General features: G+C 40.0%; 1 protein-coding gene across 10 annotated transcripts in view; it reads left to right on the forward strand.

The window, feature by feature from the left end:
• The window catches only part of FAT3 (FAT atypical cadherin 3), a 702,395-nt gene that overhangs the window by 404,204 nt on the left and 272,253 nt on the right, over window positions 1-25,938 (forward strand). The window contains exon 5 of one of the 10 annotated variants that reach the window (XM_082340434.1): window positions 24,621-24,728. The exons of 8 other annotated variants lie outside the window; for them this stretch is intronic. In XM_082340434.1, the coding sequence (XP_082196560.1) occupies window positions 24,621-24,631 (11 nt within the window). In that variant the 3' untranslated portion in view covers window positions 24,632-24,728. Of the gene's footprint in view, window positions 1-6,258; window positions 10,579-24,620; window positions 24,729-25,938 lie in introns of those variants that run through there. One more of the 10 variants, XM_082340433.1, reaches the window with a different exon arrangement.

The following is a 25,938-nucleotide window of genomic DNA, read 5'->3' on the forward strand; positions in this document are numbered from 1 at the left end:
TCCATACCTGATAATGAGAATGATATGAATCTATTTTATCAGTTTTACCAGTGGATTTTTTTTTTTTTCTCAATTAGAGGAATGGGAGAAAGTTGGAGACTATAACAGGGCTTGGAGTGCTGGTTAATTAGGGAATATTCATAGACACAGCAGGATAAGAAAAACAGGAAGAAAGAAGAGCAGAGACTTCTCTTATCTGAATTAAGCCAGGATTTATATGCAGTTCTGTCAGAAGACTTGTCTTGATGCGGGGAATTGAATTGGTAAAGATTGACTGAAGAGAAATGACATCGATCGTGTCAGAGAGAAGCGATGGCGTTCTTTCTCATTTCACAAATATTTGAGAGCCTGCTCTGAACCAAATCCATTGCTAACTTAAATTCTAGTGAAGGGACAATTTAAGTACATACTTTCTGTGACATAAAATTAAATAAGAGATGTTCAAAGGAAGTGCTATGTAAAGTTCACAGGTGGGAGAGATGGCACTGATTGGAGAAATCAGAAGACGCTTCCTAAAAGACAGTGGCATTGAAGACAGAACTTGAACGATGCCTGCAGTCTTTTTTTTTTTCCAATTTATTTTTTATTGAAGTGTAGCTGATTTACAATGTTGTGTTAATTTCTGCTGTAGAGCAAAGTGACTCAGTTATACAAATATATACATTCTTTTTTATATTCTTTTCCATTATGGTTTATCCCAGGATATTGAATATAGTTCCCTGTGCTGTGCTATACAGTAGGACCTTGTTGTTTATCCATTCTATATGTAGTAGTTTGCATCTACTAACTCTGAACTCCCAATCCATCCCTCTCCCAAGCCTCCTCCCCCTTGGTAACCCCAAGTCTGTTCTCTATGTCTGTGAGTCTGTTTCTGCTGCATAGATAGGTTCATTTGTGGATGGCTACAGTTTTGATAAGTGAAGATAAAACCCTGAAAAGGCACTATAGGCAGAGGGAAGAGTATAAGCAAAGGCACAAAGGTGGGTAGATGTGTGAGGAATCGTGATGTTTCCGTTAAGCGTGAATGTGTATTATGCAGGTGTTGGGAGGAAGAGACTGAGTAACAAAGCTAAAAAGTAGGATGGGGTCATGGAGTAAACTTTACTTACCTACTGAAAGTATCTCCTATATTTAGAGTCACTAAAGTTCTTTAAATGAAAATCATAGCTATTATCAAACTCAAGGATCACCTTCTTGGATTCTAAGGTAAGAGTTTCCTGCAGCTCATGTGGAGTATATAATAGGGTCTGTATGTGCAACGTTTCTGTTTTGTTGGTCTTAATGTTTTTTTAGAATAATGTCTCTTGGCCTTCTTCGGTCAGGAAGACTTTGGAAGTCACCAGACTAGGTCATTCACAATTGTTACTTCTTAACCTCTTCCCTTTTCCTCATTTGTGGAATGTTCTAGCTATTCTATTTAGGACTTAAGAAAACCAGAGGGACTTCTCTGGTGGCACAGTGGTTAAGAATCTGCCTGCCAATGCAGGGGGCACGGGTTCGAGCCCTGGTCCGGGAAGATCCCACATGCTGTGAAGCAACTAAGCCTGTGCACCACAACTACTGAGCCCATGTGCCACAACTGCTGAAGCCCACGCACCTAGAGCCCATGCTCTGCAACAAGAGGAGCCACCGCAATGAGAAGCCCGCGCACCACAACGAAGAGTAGCCCCCACTTGCCACAACTAGAGAAAGCCTGCGCGCAGCAACGAAGACCCAATGCAGCCAAAAATAAATAAATAAGAAAGAAAGAAAGAAATGAATAAATAAATTTAAAATCTAAAAAAACAAGGAAACCAGAGAGTTCATTTTAAAACACCTTTATTGAGGGTGAAAATAATCAAGTTCGAAAGTAATTAAGCGTAAAAAATGAACTGTTTTAAAATAATGCAATTAAATTCTAAACCAACTTTAGATTGATTTAAGAAGCAATGAGAAGAAAAAATGGTTCTAACTCCTCTTTTAATCACTATTTTTCAGTATTCATTTTTAAAAATCCCATGAGCACCTCACACACACACATATACACACATACACACAATACTCATATTTAAGGACCCATCAACTCTCCTCTCTCATTAATCCTTTGGGGTTACTCTCCAAACCCCACCTTTCAGCCTCTAGTTGGGAACTGGCCAAGGAAAATGAGGCAGCTGACTCCCTAAGAACTTCCTTCATCAATGTATCAGACAGCTTAACTGAGAAGCTGATAGTAATAAAATGAGTGATGAAATATGTGCCTTGTTTGCTTATTTTTAAACTGTACAATTCGATCATTTTTAGTGCATTGACAGAGTTGTACACCCATCACCACAACCAATTTTAAAACATTTTCATCACCCCAAAAAGAAACCCTGTACCTATTGTCAATCATTCCCTACCTCCCTCAAATCCTCCTAGATTCTGACAACCACAGATCTACTTTCTGTCTTTATACATTTGCCTACTCTGGACATTTCATATAAATAAAATCATATAATACATGATTTTTTTATGAGTAGCTTTTTTCACTTAGCATAATGTTTTCAAGGATTATCTGTGTTGTAGCATGTATCAGTTTTTCATTTTTTTATTGCAGAATAATATTGCATTGTATGGAATATTTTGTTTGTCCATTCATCAGTTAATGGACATTTGGATTTCTTTACTTTTTGGTTATTATGGATAATCCATGTACAAGTTTTTATGTGAATATATATTGTCACTTCTTTTAGGAATATACATAGGAGTGGATGTGGTCATATGGTTACTTTATGTTTATCATTTTGAGTAACTGCTAGATTTTTTTCTAAAGGTGCTATGCCATTTTACATTCCTACAAGCAATATATGAGCAATTTCTTTACTTCCTCACCAACACTTGTCTTTATCTGTTTATTTTGATTCTAACCATTCTACTGAGTTTGAAGCAGCATCTCATTGTGGTTTTTATTTGCCTTTTCCTATGGCTAATGATGTTAACTATCTTTCCATGTACTTATTGAGGATGTGTATTTCTTTCTTGGAGAAATGCCCATTTAGATTCTTTGCCATTGTTTGTTGTTTTACTATTGAGTTGTAAGTGTTCTTTAGATATTCTGGATACAAGTTCTTTATCAGATAGATGATTTACAAATGTTTTCTCCTAACTGGTGGATTATCTTTTCACCTCCTTGATGATGGTCTTTGAACAACAAAAGTTTAAAAATTTTATGAACTCATATTTATCTTTTTTCTTTTGTCACATGTGCTTTTAATGTCATATCTAAGAAGGCTTTGCCTAAGCCAAGGTCATGAAGATTTAATCCTATATTTTCTTCCGAAAGTTACATAGTGTTAGCTCTTGCATTTAGGTCTATGATTCATTTTGAGTCTTTTTTTTTTTTTTTGGTGTGATGCGCGCAGAGATCCAACTTTATTCATTTGCATGTAGATATTCAGTTGTCCCAGAAGGATCTGTTGTATGGACTATTTTGTTCCTTTGAATTGTCTTGACATCTTTATTGAAAATCAGTTGATCGTTAAGTGGAAGTGTTTATTTCTATACCCTCAATTGTAGTCCATAGAACTATACATCTATCTTAAGGCCAGTACCACACTGTTTTGATTACTGTAGCTATATAGTAAGCTTTGAAATCAGCAAGAGTGACTCATCCAAATTTTTTCTTCTTTTTCAAGATTGTTTTGGCTATTTTGTCCCTTGCATTTCCAGGTGAATTTTTAATATTAGCTTGTTAATTTCTTAAGAAAAAGCCAACTGGGATTTTGTGGGTATTGTGTGAATCTCTAGGTCAATTTGGGGAGTATTGCCATCTTAACTGTATTTAGTCTTGTGATCTATGAACAAGGGCTATCTCTCCATTTATTGGTCTTAATTTCCTTCAACAACACTGTAGTTTTCAGAGTACAAGTCATATACTTGTATGTATGACTTAATTTGTTATATTAATTTCCAAGGATTTCATTCTTTTTGATGCTATGGCCTCCTATAGAATTACTTTCTTAATTTCATTTTGAATTGTTCATTGTTAGTGCATATAAATTCAACTGATATTTTTGTGTATTCATCGTGTACCCTACAGCCTTGCTGAACTCATTAGCTCTAATGTTTCTTTTTGTATTTCTCAGGGTTTTCTATATACAAGATCATGTCATCTACAAACAGAGGTAGTTTTACTTTTTCTGTTCCAAACTTGATGTCTGTTATTTCTTTTTCTTGGCTAATTGCCCTGGCTAGAGCCTTCAGTACAATGTTGAATTGAAGTGGCAAGAACATACATCCTTGTCTTATTCCTGAACTTAGAGAGAAAGCATCCAGTCTTTCACCATTACGTATTATGTTAGCTGTGGGGATTTTTCAGATGCCTTTTATCAATTGAGGAAGTCCCCTTATATTCCTGATTTATTTAGTGTTTTACTCTTGAAAGGGGTGTTGGATTTGTCAAACACTTTTTCTGAATCTATTAGTATAGTCATGTGGTTTTTGTTCTTTAGTCTATTGTAATAGAATATTATATTAATTATCAGATGTCAAACCAGCCTTCTATTTCTGGGATAAATCCCAGCTCGACATGTTGTATAATCCCTTTTAGACATTGCTTGATTCAGTTTGCTAATATTTTGTTGAGAATTTTTGCATATATATTTATAAGAGATATGGGTCTGTAGTTTTCTTATGATAGTTTTGGCATCAAGGTAATGCTCTATAATGAGTTGGGAAGTGTTCCCTTCTCCCATATTTTTTGGAAGAGTTTGTGAAGATTTGGAATTAATTCATGTTTAATTGTTTGGTAGAATTCACCAATGAAGCCATCTGAAATTGGGCTTTTATTTTGGGGAAGATTTTTTAAAATTATTATTATTAATTCAGTCTCTCTACTTATTATAGGTCTATATATATATTTTTTAAGACTCCTGGGTTTTATTTATTTATTTATTTTTAATTTTTTTTTTTTTGGCTGCATTGGGTCTTCGTTGCTGCACGTGGGCTTTCTGCAGTTGTGGCAAGTGGGGGCTACTCTTCATTGTGATGTGTGGGCTTCTCATTCATTGCAGTGGTTTCTCTTGTTGTGGAGCATGGGCTCTAGGCCCACGGGCTTCAGTAGTTGTGGCACGCAGGCTCAGTAGTTGTGGCTTGTGAGCTCTAGAGCGCAGGCTCAGTAGTTGTGGCACACGGGCTTAGTTGCTCCATGGCACGTGAGATCGTCCTGGACCAGAGCTCGAACCCATGTCCCCTGCATTGGCAGGTGGATTCTTAACCACCGCACCACCAGGGAAGTCCCAGGTCTATTTTTTTTATTTTGGTATTCCCACTATCTTCTTTATTATTTCTTTCTTTCTACTTGCTTTAGGTTTACTTTTCTCTTCTTTTTCCAGCTCCTTAAAGTGGAAGTGTAGGTTATTGATTTGAAATTTTTATTCTTTTTAAATACAGTCATGCACAGCTATAAATTTCCCTTTAAGCACTGATTTAGCTGCATCTCATAAGTTTTGGTATGTCATACTTTTGGTTTCATTTATCTCAAAGTATTTCTCGTTTCCCTTGTGATTTCTACATTGACTCATGGGTTATTTAGAAGTGTGTTTAATTTCTACATACATGAGGAGTCCCACAATTTCCTTTTATTATTGGTTTCTAATTTCATTTCATTGTGGTCAGAGAATGTATTTTTCATGATTCTTATCTTTTAAAATGTATTGAGTCTTGTATTATGGCCTATCCGTAATCTATCCTGTTCCATGTGTTCCTGAGAAAATGTAACTTGTTGCTGAGTGATATATAGATGTCTCTTTGGTCTAGTTAGTTTATAGTATTGTTCAAGTCTTCTATTTCCTTGTTGATCTTTTGCCTAGTTGTTCTACGGAGTCTGTGCTTTGACACAGAAATTTCAATAGTATAAATTTTATATTGACTTAAGCCCCATGTTTAATTTTTTCACCTTTCTCTTCAGTAGCTTCCTGTAACAAAAATCTTAGCTTAGCTTTATTTTTTTTAACCAAATTGCAATCATACTATCTCCTCAGCTAATGAGGGAAAATGTTAGTTGGTTTCTTTCTTTTATTTACTACACTCTCAACATTGCATTATTTTTTAAAATTCTTCTTGCAGTTCACATTTTTAATTGAAATTTGAGTCCACTGTGTTTATTTCCTTAAAAGAAAATTTTCTTTGATTTTTTGTGCTGTTTTTTGTTCCCTCTGTCACTGCCTCAGTCTTTTTAGGCTGCTGTAAAAAAATACCATAAACTTGATGGCTGAAACAACAAACATTTATTTCTTACAGTTCTGGAGGCTGGGAAGTCCAAGATCAAGGTGCTAACTGATCCAGTGTCTGGTGAGAGCTCTCTTCTTAGTTTGCAGACAGCCATCCTCTCATTATATACTCACATGATGGAGAGCAGAAAGAGGAAGGAGGCTTTTTTTATAAGGACACTAATCCCATCATGAGGGCTCCACCCTCATGACCTAATTGCCTCCCAAAGACCTCATCTCCAAATATCACATTAGCCATTAGGGTTTCAACATATGAATTTGGGAGGAACACAAACATGTAGTCCATAACAAGTACCATCCTAAATCAAGGCTTGACCTTGAAAACTACTTCCTAATTTGACTACAAAATTTAGCTCTGCCTTTTATCCCGGAATATCTCTTCCCAGTCAACCAGGGAATGTATTTACATGTGCTCTAGGTTCATCAGGGAATCAAGAATATCCAAACAAATAGAGGTAGCAGAAGAATTCTTTGTCTTATGGAAGAAGTTGGGAGAAAAGAAAGATTAGTTTTAAGATGAACTATTTCCCAATGGATTAAATCACCAGCACTTCTTGCTTATCCTTAAGGTTTATATTTACTTCCCTAATCCTCCTCCTTGAAATTCTGAACCTCATTTAACCAGATCAGTTCTTTGGGGGAGATGGAGAGAATCACCCACAGACACTTGACTAAAGCTTCACTGTGTGATGTGGCTTGGGTCCTCCACATCATTAATTTCCACAGCACATATAGCTCATGACCATCTTGTCTCCTTTACCATTAATGATCAGGATGGTTCTTCTACTTGCTCTTTTACTTTAAAGGCTTATCCTTGTAATCCATGCTGTTTGAATGTTTGTGATTTCTAAAGTCTGTTCTTTGTATTGCTTGAGTTCATATAAGAATGACATGAAAGTTGTATGAGCCTATAACAAAAGCCATCCTGAATAAATATTCACAGTGTTGTTTCTTATGACTTGATCAGCAGAAGCCCTCTATCAGAAACTCCTGGGATTCCTGTTTAAAAATCAGATTTTGGCATGGTACTCTGAGTATAGGCCCAAGAATCTGCATTTTAGCAAACCACATAATTCTTACATATTCAGGTTTTAGATCCACACTTAGGGGCTTATTGTGTAGATACCCCATTGTAGGTAAGAATTCTGCCCTCACCTTTAGCATCCAGCACCTTAAAATTTTTGTAGAATATAATTATGAAAGAGTTCCTGAGATTGGTCCCTGTTATTAGTGCAGTTATTTTCATACTATTATATATGTTATTTATTGATCCTAGACAGTATTCCCAATAATCCTTTGCTGAGCAATTCTTTGGAGGCAGTAGAGGACGTACAACAGCAAATGTTTACACAAGCAAATAGAGAGATAAAGGGTGAGATCACTGTTGAGTGATTTTGATTGTGAATCCATCTCGTTGCTGCTTCCTCAGCCTTGACTTCTGGGGAGCATGCGAGGTTTTCCCTTGTGATAGGAAACAGACATGCTGTGTGTATTTATATATCAACCTTCGAGCGGAAGCATCACACATCACAAGTCATGCGTGACCTGTTTTCATGAGGTTTTAGGAAGAAGAAGTGAAAAATCAACTGAAAAGAGAGGAAAGGAGGGCCTTTCAAGTGCAGGGTCACGTGGAGTTCTCCTTTGAGCCCTACCAGTTTCACAGTGAAGCCACAGAGGTTAATTAAAAGGAGTTTAAATCTTCTGCCTGAAATGATGCTCTTCTTCCCTGAGACCCTCTGTAAGAAACTTGACTGCAAAAGCAGCCTCATGTCTGCCCGTGCTGGGTGAACAAGCTTCCTCTTAAAGAATTATGGCTGTGTTCCTGGGTGGTTCCATGAGGATATATCAGTCACTGACTGAGAGCTCCCCCAGGGTGGCCTCCCAGCAAGTTTGGATTCAAGACGCCTCCCTTAACGAGGCTGACCCCAGGGATGTCTTTGAGTGCCTTTCACTGTCTGCTCTTGAAAGCCTTAGTGTTCAGCCCTGACATCATCTTAGAAACTTAGAAAAGAACGTGAACACAAGCCATTTCTGTCATGTCTACCCTACATCGTTCCATGTAGCAGCTTAATTGAATATTGCAGAGAAGGAGGTATGCCTCCCCCCGATGATCGGTGAGCTTACACAGAACACAGGGACCTTGTTGTTCACTTTAGTATTTCTGATCTTTCCCATGCCACCTGCCCTCCTTACTCCCACCCCTTTCAGTCGCTTACTTAACGTGCAACATATACAGCAGTACTCACCGTGCATATGTGTTTGTTAGAATTGCACTGAATTGACTTAAATCAGATTGGTCTTAATTAGTCGTAAATCAGATGGATGAGCAGAGTATATGTGAACTCATGTTTTTGGTTATGCACACCAAAAAGAGATTGGGAATATGCTATATCAATGTTGTATGAGGGCAAGATAATCTGTCACTTGCTCACTGCTGTATAAAGGATACTATCAATAAATTGGGGGGGGGGGAGAGGAAAGATACTGTGATGTTTTCTTAAATTGTAGCATTCAGAGTGTTATAGAATTAGTATCACCTGCTTTTAAATATTAAAACTTTTATCCCATGCAACAGATGTGTATGAAGTTCTTAATATGTGTCCAGCACTATGCTAGATACAAAACAAACAAGGATACAAGAGCACACAAGACATAGCCTCTGCTCCCAAGTTGTTCACGGGCCAGATGCTATTAATGCGCAATGTAGCAAGACTTTTGAGAGCGCCATGCACAGAAACTATGGAAGAAGTTCAGGAAAGGAGCTAAGCCTACCTGGGATGAGAGAAAGCTTCCCAGAGAAGCCCCCGGAAGTGCTAACACCTGGCAGTGGTAGGACAGTATTTTGCCAGGTAAAGAGCAAGGGGAAGGATGTTCCCTGCAGAGAGAATAACATCAACAAACGCATGTAGATGGGTGAGCCTGTCAGGTGTAGGAAACACGGTAAGGCTGGAAGCGTGATTTTGAGGGAGGGAAAATTAGCAAGATAAAAGTCTAGGAGAAGCTGGCTGGGTCAGATCCTGAAGGGTCTGGCATGTATAGGCTAAGCATACTTTCTCTACCCTGATGCCAAGAGGTATGTGGTGGAGATTTAGAAACAGATTTGCAATGTAGAAAGACCACCTTGGCAACAGTGGGAATTGGAGGATGACGAGATCTGAGGCCAGCCAACCAGCTGGAAGCCTCTGGTGGGGACCCACGTGAAAGACGATGGTGGTCTAAACTAAAGTCTAACAATGGATGGAGAAAAGTGAATGGATTCTGAAAATATCAGGGAGGTAGAATTAGTGGGACCAAACACTGCTTGGCTATAGGTCCAGAGAGAGAGACAGAGGAAATGTCAATGTCTGGCTTGGTGGGAGTTTTCCTTTGCTAGGGCTGCTGTTAAAAGTACCACAAACTGGATGACTTAAACAGAAACTTATTTTCTAGGAGTTCTGGAGGTTAGAAGTCTGAAATCAAGGAGTCAGCAGAGCTGTTAGGGCAGAATCTGTTCAGAGCCTGTCTCCTTGGTTTGCAGATGGCCATCTTCTACCTTCGTTGATTCACATCATTGTCCGTCTATGTGTGTTTGTCCCTGTATCCAAATTTCACCCCCATTTTTTAAGGATACCAGTCTTACTGGGTTAGGGCTCACTCTAATGACCTTGTTTTAACTTGATAACCTCTGCAAAGACCCTCTCTTCAAGTCAGATCACATTCTAAGGTACTGAGGGGGTAGAAATCCAACAAATCTTTTTTGGGTAAATACAACTCAACCTGTAACAGTGGGTGTGGAGCCATTCACTGGGAGCAAAAGAGAAGGAGATTTGGTAGATGCGGGGGTAGGAGAATGAGACTGGGTTCATGCTATGCTGCCCGTGCCATGTTTTGCTTAAATATATTATAGTATTATGGTCACATAAGCTGCTTGCTTTTGTGACTTTCGTTTTATGTCTATGCAGCACCTTTGTTTCTGTGTTCATCTTACTTTACTGGTTTAGTCCTCTGACGGTGCCTAAAGGAGTGGTCCCGTGGAGAAACCATGAGCTGTCCAGCTTATTCAAGGGCTGTCAGATTCTATGGCATTGAAGACATTCTTCTCGGATGACATTAATCCGTGTTTCAACTCCTTCCTCCTCAAGATAGCGGCTGTCATCCCTGGGAATGACACCTGAGGCCAACAAGACTCAGAGGGATAGCCCAGAGAGCAAAGATGTCAAATTTAGCAGTTAAATATACTCAGACACCATACTGACTCTTTATTTTCCCCCAAGTTGTCATTGGCTATGGTCATTTCATGCTCTGTGGCGTGAGGTAGGGTGAGTACATTGTCAGCCTCTAAGTCAGTAAACCAAGTATCTGTCCTTCACTTTTTTTTTTTTTAAAGCAGATTACTCAGTTTTGCCCAAATCCTGAGACATACGGTAGCTAACCCCAGGCCTGAGATTCCACACCTTTGTTGCTTTGAAATATTGGGTTCTGCTGAAGGCGGAGATAAATTGCAACCCAGAGAGGAGAATCACATCGGGCAGAGGGACTTCCTGGGTTTAATTAAAGTACTGACTTTGATGAGTATTGTAAGTGACTTGCCAAATCGCCTGACAAAATCATTTCCACAGATAACTCCTTGTTTTCAGAAAAATACAAGAAAGTAGCCAGAGCTTTGAAGTGAACCAAACAAATGACATCCTAATGGAGGATTAGCTGGAAGAGACCTGAGGTTTGGAAAATGACCAAGTGTTACTCTGGAAAGCTCCTTTTATTATAGCCCCTGGAGCAGCCCCGAAGTCTGACTTTGGATTTATCCAAGGTTGTTTTTCTCCCCAACTGGAGAAAGACACTGGTATTGTATTTGCCTAAATTATTCTTACTGAAAGTTCCTTTTAAAGAAAGACAATTGAGATAATAGTTTCAAAAGTTAAGATTTCATTTGGTTACCTGATTTAATTCCCCTGATTTAATCAGGGAATTTGGAGAAATAACATGCTGGGTCTTTTTAGGTTAGAGAGTTACCAAAAAAAGAATTTATGTGCATCATTTTGTTGGCTAAGCAGAAAGATATTTTAGATCAAGGAAAAGGGAGTTTGACATTGTCATGGCACATCCAATTTTGGGGGTTCTTGCAAACATGAACCTGATGCTTTCCTTAATTTCATTTAAGGAAATGAAATTAAGCAAATGACTCGGTGGCTTCCGTTTCTGACACTTGCTTGGGTCCCTTTGGGGCCAAATATTATATCCCAGAAGACTCTATAAAGTTTCTCATACATGCCAGCTCCAGAATGAATGAGGAGTAGTTCTAGAACTTTGTCTTGATGGAAAAGTGATGTCAGCTTTCACGAGGAACTGGGATGATTGTGAAGAGGTTTGAATTTTCTCCCCAACCCAACAAAGAGTTAAGGAGAGTGTGGAGTAAATGGGATGGCTGTCACAGGGCTGTCAAGGCAGATATCCTTCGCTCCATTGGTTCTGCCAGCTATTAAGGTTGCTTATTTTACTTCTCATGAACTATGCATGGTACTTGTTCTGATATGGAGGGAACCCAATCACTAAGGCTCTTCATCCCAGTAAGAGCCATTTGATATAACTATACTTTTAACTCACCCAGTGACATACAGTTGAGAAAAAAATGAGTGAATTTTACTAATGAAGCTGCAACATTGTTGAAATAGACATAGACTTCCTCTCCCTGTGAATTTTAATCAGCCTGCAAATCCCCATTTATTAGTGATGGGTAATCTAGACGTCTTACTTTTTAAAGGTCTTCAAAGGAAATTGAATGTTGTGAAAGCATCGGGGTCTTCTTTGATATGCATGTAACTGGTGTGAACATTAATCAATGTTCCTGCAGATTAATGAAAGAGACCTCTTTATATAAAGGTTAGCAAGCAGGCCAGAGGCAATGATTTCAGTGGCCCTCTATGAGCAAATAAGGTCGATGGCTTGATTCATAGGTGAAGGTTCTATTACATCAGAGAAGAGAAATACAACCTAAAGATGTACAACTTTATGATGCGCTGGGGAGGGATGGAAAAAGGCAGCCAGGTCCTCTGAAAGTCTCCTTTAAAGCAGTTAACAGAGTGAAAGGGAGTCCTTGGTGAAATAAGAAGTCCTCAGGGTTTAAACTTTTATCATATAAAATGCCTCCTAAATCTCCAGGAATTTATAGTTGGTAGAGACAAAGCAAGGGAAAGGAAGAGGGGATAGAGAAGCCCACTTAGGAAAATAATTTATCAACAGTAAATAACAAGGATTAGGTCATAGGAATGTGGGTTGGGGAGAAGCTGGGGTTCGAGAGCCAGGCAATACTGTGACTCAAGTCTCACTTCTGTGGAAGGAATTTACTCTCTTTGGACTTTGGTTTCCTGAGCAATAAAAAAAGATAACTTGGACAGGCTCTCTTGAAGTCTCCCTTTCCTCTAACAGTGGTTAATTATAATGTAGAGAGCAAACTGTGCACGCCGTTGATAAATAGGTTGACGGCATTATAAGGATGAGTTGACATTAATCATGAAAGGATTACAGGAAAAAGTACGGTGTGAACAGCTCTGTAAGTAAGCAGCCTGTGCAGGGAGGCTACTAAGCCCAGAGAGCAGAGGCAGGGGCTTTGGAGTCAGGAAACAGGTCTGAATCAGAGCCAGACACCTACCATGTGTCCTGGAGAATGTTTGCTCCCGGTTCTCATGTGACACCCAGGACGATACAGTCTTCTTCATCTGGTCATTGAATGCGATAGTTCAGATACTGATTCCCAGGGTGTAGCAGGTGACTGCACATAGTGGGCCATTAGCGATCTGGTCTTTACTTCTGAGTAATGCATATGCGCACTGTCGTTAGCAGTTGAGCAAATTATTCCCTAAAATTGTTTCAATAACTCTCAGAATGTACATTTTATCATCCATTCACGAGGGAGCTTGCTATTTCAAAGGAATCTATCTTGACTCTCTTCAGAAGGTAATTTTTTTTTTTTTTTTACTTATTTATTTATTTTTGGCTGCATTGGGTCTTCGTTGGCGGTGCACGGGCTTCTCATCGCAGTGGCTTCTCTTGCTGCGGAGCACGGGCTCCAGGCGTGTGGGCTTCAGTAGTTGTGGCACGCGGGCTCAGTAGTTGTGGCTCGCGGGCTCTAGAGCGCAGGCTCAGAAGTTGTGGTGCACGGGCTTAGCTGCTCCACCACATGTGGGATCTTCCCGGACCAGGGCTCGAACCCATGTCCCCTGCATTGGCAGGCGGACTCCCAACCACTGCGCCACCAGGGAAGCCCATAAGGGGATTTTTATAATGCTCATTACCTACTCATAATTTCTCTGGCTTCTTAAGTTAGGCTTCTGTTCTTTGGTGTTGTCTTAAAGCGGGAGCAAACCTGAACTGATATCTCGCTCCATTCCCATTTGCCCTCTTTTGTGAGCAGCTGTGATGATACGTGATGACCGACTTCAAGAAAAATGCCTCTGCCCTCCTCCTCTTGAAGCATTAAACTAGGGGAAGCTTTTCTTCCAGCGATTATTCTCATAGGTTGAATGGTCTTTAAATTGCAATTGACAGAGTGCTTAGTGAAATGCTATATTTAGGAACCATTGTGTACCTATGTCTATTATCTGTTTCCTTTTCTCTTCCACGAGGTGGTGTTTCCATGGAAAAAGCACATTTGTTGCTTAGGAGATCTCCCACTCCTGTCTTCTTGCCTATCTTTCCTATTTAGTCCCAGACAGGTTTGTAATATCATTCACAGTTGCTGTGGAGACTATTATGATGTCATGTGTGTGGAGCTATTATTTAAAGTGGTGACTTAGCAGCCCGATGTCCTGAAACAAGAAGGGCCCGTGCACACGCCCGCGGGCACACACACACACAAACACACTGCACTGCAGGAATTCTTGAAATGATCCCATCACAGACTTTTTGAAGGAAAAACTGCATCAGATTTTCTTTTCATAATTTAGTCGAACTTCTATTCTGCTCTCAAACAGCCTGGCTTCTTGGACATTCAGGATTAAACTAGCGACAAGAGAAAGAAGGATGTACAACTCTTCTTATGTAAGATACTACCTAAAACTGTAGCACTCGCTAGCAGAGCCAATTAATGTGTAGCATGCACCCAGATCTTCTCCTACAAACCGATCATTCTTTATTAATCAGTGTAACTGGAAATGAATCAAGGTATAGTAGCAGGGAGAGAATTCAATGACTCATAACTATGCCAGACATTTCATTCTGCTAAAGGGAAAATGAAAAGAGAGAGGGCTAACATTTTGTTGAGTTCTTCATCACCAGGATCTTCTTTCTGCCTCTTCTCTCCTGACCTCTCACTCCTCTCCCCTGACACCAACCTATAAGTATGTTCAAGTCTCTCCCGTCTTGATCCCTCCTTCCCCCTCCCATCTAAATCAGACTCCCACCCATCTCTCTCATTCCATTTTGTGCCAAGTGTTTTGAAAGAATAGTCTACTGTTCCCAACCAACCTGTATATCAGAATCACAAGGGGAGCCTGATAAAATACAGATTCCTAGGTTTCTCTTGATTGAGAAGAGATTTGATTCAGAAGAAATTCAGAAGATTTGATTCAGAATGTGGCTCAGAGATCTGTTTTTAGCATGCTCCCTGGGTGACCCTGTCAAGTATTGATTGGGACACTAATCTATACTCGTTGCCTCTTATTTCCTCTCTTCCTGCCCACTCACCAGCCCTCCTCCATCTGACTTTCATCCTTCTCATGCCAGTGAAAGTGCTCTTGCCAGGGTCACTGCGGTCCTTCCTAACTGCTGAGTGCAGCGGCACATTGGCCCTGTTGTTGAGCCCTGGACGTTGTGGGTCACACCCGCTTTGGAACTCTCTCCCCACTTGGCACCTGTGACACTGTGCTTTCCCGAGCATCCCTCCTGCCCCTTTGACGGTTCCTTCTCGGTATCCTTTGTGGATTCTAATTTCTCATCCTTATCCTCAGCTGTTGGTTTTCCCCAGGATACCATGCTCAACCTTCTAATCGTATTTCCCTACGAAATTGCTCAGACACTGAGCAATTTCATCCCCTCTTATGGTTTCACTACCTCAGATATGTTGATGACACCCAAATGTCCCTACAACCCTGACCATCTCTTAATTAAGCTTCAGATTCTCGTGAAGATCTCCGTGTGCTGGACTCATGTGCCCAGATACCCTGTAAGCGCCTTAGGCTCAGCTTGTCCAAAACTTGTCTTCCTCCCTAAATTGTCCACAGCCTGTTTTCTCCCCGGAGAGATCCCACTCTCAATGAAGCCAAAACTTGAAGTCATCTTCGTCTAATTTTTCTTACCCTTAACATTAAACATTGCCAAATCCTTCCAAGTTTTCTCCTGAATATTTCTTGATTGTATTTTCTCCTCTCCCAGCTTCAGGCCTTTATTACCCTTTGTGACAGACTTTGAACGGTTCTGCCAGGTATCTAGCAGTAATTCATGCTCTCACCACCCCTGTTGGATGGTTAGAGCCGTGAAGTTAAAAAATATGGCTGCTTCATGCTATATTCTCAGCATCTAGCTGAATGCCTGGCAGGTGATCAATAGAGTTAGATAAATGAAAGCGTGAACCATCCAGCACACAGCTTCTTTGGGAATTCTTACTTACAGATCAAACACACAAAGCGATGAGCTTTCAGGGCTAGCGTGTTTAAAACCCGAATTGCCAGCCACCAGACTGGTACTGGTATTAAGTCGAGAATTTTTCAATTTATTTCCCTCCTTCAGGTCCCCAGGACCAAATTAGGTCAGCTGGAATCTTTCCCTCACACTGCAAGAGCCAGCTATTTTGTTTAAAACTGACCTTTCTCTAGTTTCATTGCTATGAATCACAACTTGACAATGAGTTACTCACCCTTGTATCTTCTCTCCAGACCTACTCCAATTAGCAGGGAATTACAGGCATGGTCAGTGTGGCTTGGGTCTTCTCTGTCACAAAGGATCACTATGGCAGTCTCCTCACTGAGTCTCTGATTTCCCTGTTGGATCTGTAACAAAATATCATTGAAAAATTAAAACCTGTCATTCTTTTCCCCTGGGGAAAGGCAGAAAGCATAGCTCAGGACAGCAAGCCCTTGTCCAATCAGATGATGACTTGGGAGGAATGAAAGTTCCATCTTATCCTTTGATTATTATGGAAGCTTCCTTCTGACCCTACACCTCCCTCTGTAAGACCTGCTGGGTTTTCTGGCCCTTTGCATGATAACTGCGTTTGTAGTTTCTTGGAGGAAATATGTCAACTTAAATAAGTGGTTATTAGTGTAGCCGTGGGTGATAGGTGACATTTAAGAGCCCATGTTTCCAGTTACTGTTTTTAGGATTATATCTGCAGTATTTTTCTTGGCTTCAGCCACTCTTTATGGAAAACCATCCTCATAGAATACCTGTGAAGACTTGTAGGCTCATTTGCTGCATAACCTGCCATATAGTAAATATAGCCATTCTAGCAAGACCTTGACTATCCATGCTAATGAGGACAAGGCATGGTATGGATAATTTAAATCTACAGATAATATAAGAATCTTGAGTCACTCTGTATTATCTATCTTCTCCTGCTGTCAAACCGGCAGTCACTCGAATTTCACATCTTTTTCCTTCCCAGTTTGCTTTCAGGAAAGGCGCTAATGAGAGGCAAAATGGCCAAGAGGCAGACGGGTTACTGGGGAAGGAGCTGTAGCTCGGGGATGAGCTGAAGCAACAGCTGGATAATCAGCTCCTGAAAAATGGTTTCAAAAAGCATTATTCAACTCATCTGGACTGCTCCTGAAGGCGAGGCAGTCACTTCTCTTCTGCAGGCGTTAACCGAGGCCTCCTTAGGGCCAGCTTCTGTTCAGGGGGCTGCAAAAAAAGTCGAGAAGGTAAACAAGACATGGTTGTACACAAATTCCTATAATAGAACACAGCCCCAATCTGTGTCATCAGGGAAATTCCATGTGCTGCAGGGTCAGAGGCGGGAGACAGAGAAGCATTGACACGGTTTCACCTTCTGGCCTGTAAATTTATTCTTGCAAATTTCACTGTGGATGTGTAATCAGTGGTTAATTTCTATTCTGGGCGTAAGGTCAGAAAGGAAGTGCCTCTCTTCATTTCTCGGGTCTTTGGAGAAACATAGGTTTTAGAGCACATGGGCACAGTAGGCTGGGAAGTAGGTACAGTTATTTTCACTGCCTCCGAAAAAGTGTCTCGTATTTGAGAGGACATTGCCACCTATGGTTATTTTCTACATGTTTTTCCTTATTTTGTACCTGCTACCTTTACTTATACTAATTCACTGAAATGTTGGTAGTATAATTGACTATATTTATTTGATAAATTAATTGTACATTCCTGGTTATTTACCTTCATTCTCTGATACTTTATGACACATTGGGGGGTTGACTAAATATTACCAACTCTGTGCATAAGTAGGTTCACAAACATAAGGAGCTTTTCACTCACAAGAGGACTACAGTTGAAGGGGTTTTAATCCCTCGTGGGTCAATAGCTTTTAATATAAAAGAGAGAGCTTTCCCAGGTGTGATGTAAGCAAGTCCTGGCTCCACGTAGCCTCAGAGAGCCATTTCTTGTCTGATGGGTGTTCCTAGAGAACAGTGGATTTGATGGTTACATTTTCCAGACCAAAATAAGCCAAATACGTCGTCAGAGAGTAACTTTAAGAGCCTTGTTTGTTGCCAGCGTCCTAAAAATCAGGATAATGGCCCTGTGAACTCTACAATGTCGACGATTGAGTAGGGACTCAGCATAATCCAACAGACTTCTGAATAATTCCATGGTGTGTTACTCATTCTCTGTCCTCAAATTCAGGAGACTGACTTGGTTTCGGAAAGGAGAACAAAAGGTTCAAGCCTAAGAGTGAAAGGCAATGAGATCCCATTTTTAAACAATAGATTGGTCAGCAAAGCATGTTCTATCGGGCCCTTATTCATCTTGCTACTTATTCATCTTGGAGGTGAAAGATGGAAGGCAATAGATCACTTGATAAATCAGAATCTGGTCACTGTTGATCTCCATTCCAATGGTGTTCTTCAAGAGAGACCTTCAATAGATGAGGTTAAAGATACAGGAAAATTGAACGTGTCAGGGTTCAGTTGGGTTCCTCATCTGCCTGTAGGTGTCACTATTTTTACTCCAGGAAGGAAAGATTTATTTGTCCTTACCTGTATGTACTGAGTACTGTACTAATAAGTGCTGTGAATATAGGCATTAAATGAACTGTTTCTTCTCTCAGGGGGCTTGGACTAAAGCAGAGACGGGTACAGGAGCATAATATAATGATCGTGGTGTAACATAACTTTTCATTCCTTATGCCAAGGAATTGAGGCCCTCTGTCCTCTGCTTGATAGAATATTGTGTTATAAACAGTCTTCTTCTTGACCATAGCAGCCCTTCACAGGCCAGGACAGATTTGGAAATGCAGAGATTCCAACAGTAAAGTCTTAAAATGGATAACATTTCACACAACAGAACTCTTTGTTTCTGATCTACCACTACTTCTTCCTGCCATTTTAGACCCCTGTTTCTTTCTTTTTTTGCTTTTTATTGAAGTATAGTTGTTTTACAATATTGTGTTAGTTTCTGGTGTATAGCAAGGTGATTCAGTTATATATATATTCTTTTTCACATTCTTTTCCATTGTGGTTTATTACCAGATATTGAATATAGTTCCCTGTGCTATACAGTAGGCCCTTGTTGTTTATCTATTTTATATATAGTAGTGTGTATCTGTTAATCCCAAACTCCTAATTTATCCCTCCCTTACCCCCTTTCCCCTTTGCAAACCATAAGTTTGTTTTCTATGTCTGTGAGTCTGTTTCTGTTTTGTAAATAAGTTCATTTGTATCATATTTTAGATTCCACATATAAGTGATATCATATGATATTTGTTTTTCTCTCTCTGACTTACTTCACTTAGTATGATCATCTCTAGGTCCATCCATGTTGCTACAAATGGCATTATTTCATTTTTTTTTATGACTAATATTCCATTGAATATATATATATACCACATCTTCTTTATCCATTCCTCTGTCGATGGACATTTAGGTTGCTTCCATGTCTTGGCTGTTGTAAATAGTGCTGTAATGAACATTGGGGTGCATGTATCTTTCAAATTAGAGTTTCTCCGGATATATGCCCAGGAGTGGGATTGCTGGATCATATGGTAGTTCTATTTTTAGTTTTTTAAAGAACCTCCATCCTGGCTGCACCAATTTACATTCCCACCAACAGTGTAGAAGGTAGCCTTTCCTCCACACCCTCTCCAGCCTTTATTATTTATAGACGTTTTGATGATGGCCATTCTGACAGGAGTAAGGAGATACCTCATTGTGGTTTTGATTTACATTTCTCTGATAATTAGCAATGTTGAGCATCTTTTCATGTGCCTATTGGCCACCTATGTGTCTTCTTCGAATAAATTGGACCCCTATTTCTTACAGCTCCTGGAAGCCTAAGTCCCCCCTTTGTAATCTATTTTCCTATCTCTCAGTCCTCATGGCCAGGTGACAAATTTGTACTGTCCAACAGTCTATCCATTATATCTCATTTAAATCTCTCCCAGTGTTGTAGCTGAATTCTCTTTTCTCCTGATTGGCCCCCAGTAGCAAGACGGAACAATTGGTCAGGATTCTGTGCATACTATCTCCTCCTATATTAAAGATTGTTAAGTCCCCTCCATCTTCTCTTCTCTCAGCTATGCAATTCCTGTTCCTTTGACCTTTTTTCCATGAATTTCATTTTCTAATCCCTGAATCATGCACTGCTCATGTCCTTCAGGGAGTAGAGGATGGGGTTTTTTGTAGAGCCTCAGAAAGCAGAGAGGTGGTGAGACCCTCTCCAGGCTCTCCTCAGCTAGGAACAGTCATGCACACTCCCAGGACCTGGAAGTCCACAAAGCACAGGAAAGAAATGAGCACCGGAATGAGATGAAGGGTGTTATGGACTGTATGTTTGTATCCTCCCAAAATTCCTGTGTTGAAGCCCTAATCTCCAATGTGACTGTATGTGGAGGTGAGGCCTCTAAGTGGGTAATTAAGGTTAAAGGAGCTCATAAGGCTGGGGCCTGGTCTGATAGGATTAATGACCTCATAAGAAGAAACACCAGAGAGCTTGCTCTGTCCTCCACACACATGCACTGAGGAAAGGCCATGCAAGGACATAGCCAGAAGACGACCATCTGCAAGCCAGGGAGAGAGTCCTCACCAGAAACTGACCAAGCCCGCAAATTGACCTTGGACTTCCAGCCTCCAGAACCGTGAGAAAATGAAGCTCTGTTGTTTAAGCCAGCCAGTCTGTGGTCTTGCATTACGGCAGCCTGAGCAGACAAATACAAGCTGTTTCTTGGGCAATGCTTACCCTGCTCCTCTGTGCCTGGATTCTCACCAGGTTTATTCCTGCATGAGCCTGCTAGGATGCTGAGATTTCTTCCCCCTGTCGTTCTGATCTACTTCTCCAGCAGAATAGTTAAGACAACATTTTCAGTAGGGCATTTTCCTTCCTGTTACTGATATTGAGGAAACCATTATGCAGAAGAGTTGGTTGAACCAGGCTTTTCCTGGATGCTGTAGTCAGTCTTTCCACTAGAATTGATTTAATCTGTTGTATGTTAAAATCTATTTAATAATAAGGTATATCATGAGGATATTCTACTTTCTTATTAAAATATCAGGAATCATTGCCTGATGAGGTCTTCAGCATTATGTTTTAATTATATAGAGAGAAAAAGAGTTCTTAGGCTTCAAGTCAGGGTGTAATTTTTAAAAAATTATTTAGATTGACTTTGAAGCACCTTCCAGTCATTTGCTGAACGGTTAAATTCCTCAGAATGCCTGCTGTTTTCTCGCTAATTTTTTGACATTATTATCTTTCTGGAAACAGAGCTGCTATTTAACTCAGCTAATACTGAACAGAAACTGATTATTCTCTTTTGATGTAACTGGAGTGACTTAAATACTTACAGTCTTCTGTGTTAAGGGAAGATTAAAGCGGCGGAGAAAAGTGTTCTGTCTTACAACTCAAAATAAATATTTCAATATGAAGTGGCTATAATTTCTTTAGGAAAAGCATACCTGGTGTTCAGTAACACAGCCTAAGAGAGAGATGTAAGTGGTTCCTACAGGAGTCTTTATTCTTAAAAGATGCAAAGGCATCCGTTGACTTTGGTCATGATATATGACTGGGCAGAAGAAGGTGAGGGTAAGTTATACCATAGACTCTTCTTTCTATGAATCAGACACTTATCATTACTTTATCCATAATGCCTATTCCTGTCAGAGTTCTTTGTGAATTACAATTCCTTTCAGTCATTACAGCTTCTTAAAGGACTTAATGCAGCAGAAACGAGTATGGCTTGAGAGGTTTAGATAGAATATAGACAAATTAGATCTTCCTAACAATTGGGCAGTGAGTTTTAGCAGCTCTCAAAAGCATTCCTGGGCATCTACTAGTTTCTGAGAAACAAAGATCCAACAGTAAAGGAGAAATCAATGTGTTATTAAAAAAAATAATAAAGTCAGCAAGATTCATAACAGCTCTTGGGCTTTCTATTGACAGCACGGTTTGGAATTCACTGAAGACTTTGCTCGAACTGGACTCCAGGCTTCAGACGTCTTCCTTTTGCTTAGGTGAAGGTGCAAGCTAGATTGCTCAGTAAGCCCGTTTCTGGCAAAAGAACAATGGTGACAATCTAGCTGTGTCCTTTTCATTGTTAGCCTCAGCTAGTTCATTCTTCAAATGACTAATGACCAATCCTAAGTAAAATTAAGTTATCTTGGCTCCAAATATCAATATCATGCAGGACTTCAGTACTGGTCCTGTCCATCCTTTCTCATTGGGCATCTTGCTGTCACTGCAAACTCAACAATGTCTTATTTCTACCATTCACATTTTCTTCTCAGAGTGGTTTCTCCACCCTCCTCCAACTTGCCCATTTCTGTCAGCGTTCAAAGGATCCCTCATTCAACTACAGCAAACCTTTACTGGGTAAAAATTCAGTGCCAGGAGTTCTGTTGGGAGAGTCAGGACCAAAGTGAGAAAGGGGGCGGGGTCCAAAGACATATGAAAAGGAAAAGACAGCCCCTGCCTTCATGAAGCTGACAGCCTGTTGAGGAAGTGGTGTAAGGCATAGAATGAATAATTGAAAGACCAATGTTCCATCAAATATTGGTTTAATAAAAAGTACCAAACTTCTTGCATTTCTCAGAACCCCATGCTGCTTTCTTGGAAGAGAGAATGGCTAACGGGGGGGCGGGGAGGGGTGGTCAGGAAGGATGAATCCCATTTCTACACCTTTTGTTTCACTTAATAACAAAATTAAGACAGTGTAACCTGCTACCTATCTTGCTGAAAACGTTGTTACGTCCTCTCACTTTTGCAGTGCGTCATTGCAAAGACTAATAATCACTATAGGGTATCTCCATCATTAATGGCACTGAAGTCACCAATGCCTTCTTCACAGCAGGGCTTGATAAATAGCTACACAATGTTCATTTTCACTGCATAGGCAAGTAACTTATGATCAGGCATCAACATACATTGTTAAGAGCTGAAAGAGCTGTAGGAACTTTGTGAGTGTTCACTTCCATGCGGTTTATGAAAATCTCCCAAGAAAACAAGAGCAAGGTAACTGTGAATAAGGGGGTTTATCTTGCCTAGCTGAGCTTCTGAATACCTTCTGTACTGTGGAAATAATACTGGCTCTGTCATGTCTCTGGATAATGATATCTTCTCAGTATACATTATACATGGGCTTTTGTTTTTAAAATAAATGAATGAGCATGTCAGGCATAGGAGGCAACTGGAAGTAAAATTGACTCTTAGCAAAAGCTGCATGTCGTTTGAACATTCTTTTTTTACCTTAATACAGTGCATACCTCTCCTTCAGGTAATTGTACTATTGAGGTTCGGAGATCCCATGTACTCCATGTTGTGTGTGGTGCGTCCGCTGGCATGGATCATGTGAAAACATGAATCTCATCACATGGATTTTATTGACTTCAATTTGCAATATACAGTGCTCACTAAAATGCTTTTTATAAAGGTTGAGAGGTACTCATTGGACTGGGTGATAGGGCAACTATTTGCATATTAAATTTAAGCTACATCAAATAATATGGAAAGCAAATAGGCATGTGTATGCAAGTATATACATAACCTTGAACTCCTATGCCTTTTCATGATCTACTGAACATGATCTTGACCCAAGTGCAATATAGTAGTCAGAATCCTACTTTAAGACTTTTTTCTTGAGCATTCTTGACTCTTGTTTCTGCGTCAGTTGGCTTAAGATCTCAAGTATATCCCATCGTGACTGTCCATCTTGATAAGACCTCTCTGATTCTCCCTTTACCTCTGAGTGAATTGAGTACGCTCTGTTGTATCATAAATTTGGACTTTATGGAGTCCAGATTTTATAAATGGGGAAAGCCATGTTTGGCACTGTGGGATTTAAATCTAAATGAATAGGAGTTCTGAAATGTGGTTTCTTCCAGAAACACATTTGGACGCACTGTGGATCTTACAATTGTATTAGAAACTTACTAGCATGCATCACAGCAAATATCAGTGTCAGTAATAGTTTTCAGAAGTCATGAAGACATTCTGATGTGAATTTTGTATACATACATGAAGGAAGGAGTGAAACTGGGCCCACTGTGGGCTACAGACCTGGTTTCCAATGTTCATCAATCCCTTCTTCCAAAAGTTCAACCTGATACAATAAAGGAACTCGATGATGATTGGTCTGGTAATGATATTAGTCATGTTTCAGAATGTAATGGTACTTGTTCTCTGCTTCATGATTAGCCTCTTAGAGGCTCTACTAGTCTGACATTAGCCCTGTCTAACTGAGAAGGTACAGATTCCATACTCCCAAGCACAGTCAACGTATGTCATTCCCTATGTACCCCCATTTCTCCAGATTAATACATTAATTAGTTATTATAGTATGGTAAATATATTGATGTTAATAGCCCGAGGCACAGACGTTGATGAAATAAGTCGGGCTGCGTTCCAGACCAAATCCCTTCTTATCCTGGAATCAATCTTCTAGCCCTTCCCTTCTATGTGAATCAGCATATGCACTTGAGGGGAGAGAAATAAGGACAGTGCCATAGGAGGATCTCAGGGGTTTCAGATTTAATATCTGCCACTCTAGAGCAAGATTCCCTGGCACTGTCTTTAATGTTCCCCCCATTCTGCTTATGTTGGGGAATAAACAAAACCTGATTCCTCTAGTCTAATAAATGAAACTCTAAGGATCACGAATACACAGAGAGCTGGGTGCCTTTTCCTGCAATTCAGGTAGAATCACAGCATCCTGTAGTTCTCAGCAAATAACACTGCAATGCGGTTGTGAAAAATTCAGTATCACACCTCTCTCTCTCTCTCTCTCATCTCTAGCCTACCACTAGCCTGCCACTTCTGCCGGGAGCCATTTACTGTTTCATCATGGTACTTGATAATATACCTGAGCCGAGTAATACCCCTACAGCAGAAATGTCGAAGAGTTGTGGGAATCTCCTCAACCAGTGAGGGGGCATGAGTTTGAGCGCCTCTGGGGCCTTCGCTTCTGAATATACTGTGCTTTTCAGTCCTTTACCAGCCAGCTGTGGGGTTTATTTACAGGTAGTCTCTGTTGCCATTGAGAATCACCACTTTATCTTATGAACTACATGGCTTTTACTCACTCTTCACCTCTTTACAAGTGTGTTTTCTGGATTGTAAATTTATTTAATCACCTTATAGGAAAGGGCTTGGGCTGTACTCAGGTGCATGAGTTTGGCATTGGAGGCGTCCATGGTCAATGCCAGGACAGATTTCCAAATGAGCCTTCGCGTTCCACCTCCCAATTCTTCCTCCTTGGAATGCCCTTTTCCCCACTGTCCCTGTCCAAACTCTATTCATCTTTTTAATACCTCCTAGTTCCTGGAAGTCTTCATTTCAGTACTATGGAGTTTTGTTTGTTTGTTTAGTTTTTTCTGTCTTCAACTAAATTGGGGCAGGGGGTTTGGAGAGGTCACATCAGGGTCTTGTCACTAATTATAAGTATATGAGAGGATCCCACAACAGATTTTAGGTTCCACCTGCCCCAGGCCCACTATGTACTTGTTAGGTCAGGAACTCTGGACAGCAGAGGGGGCAGAGCCCTATCAGTCCTGCTTGTTATAACGACCACCAGCTTGGGTGAGTGACTTCCTCTTGATGAACATGATGTTTACTTCTTTACCTGAAAAACAGATGTAATGATCCATTCCTCACTGGACTTCTATAGGGATTCATTAAACCAGATAATGCATGTAAATAGTTTGGCCTGGTGCCTGAATCAAAGTAAATGCTCAGTAATCATTAATAATTAATTAATACATTACATTACAGTGGTTAATTAATGGTTACATTAATTAACCATTGTAACTATTATTATTTGTAGAACAGGTTAGAAACATATCAGGAAGTTTTCCTAAATGCATCCACATAAAAACAAGGACATGGAATTAAAAAATACTTTATATGAACCATTACTCTCAGTTTCATGCTGTATATCCCTTTGAATATTGAGCATACCCTAACTTTCCATTTGAATATATTTTTTATTAATGCAGTTAGCTCAAATTCTTTCAGGTGCACTAAGTTTGTTTAGTATTTAATGATTCTTTATGAGTAAGAGATAACCCTGTATGGATTTATTTCTACTCAATTCCCATTTTAAGAGCCCCAGTGT

Source organism: Balaenoptera borealis (assembly GCF_965194805.1).
Source record: "Balaenoptera borealis genome assembly, chromosome: 11".
Taxonomy (NCBI): Eukaryota; Metazoa; Chordata; class Mammalia; order Artiodactyla; family Balaenopteridae; genus Balaenoptera; species Balaenoptera borealis.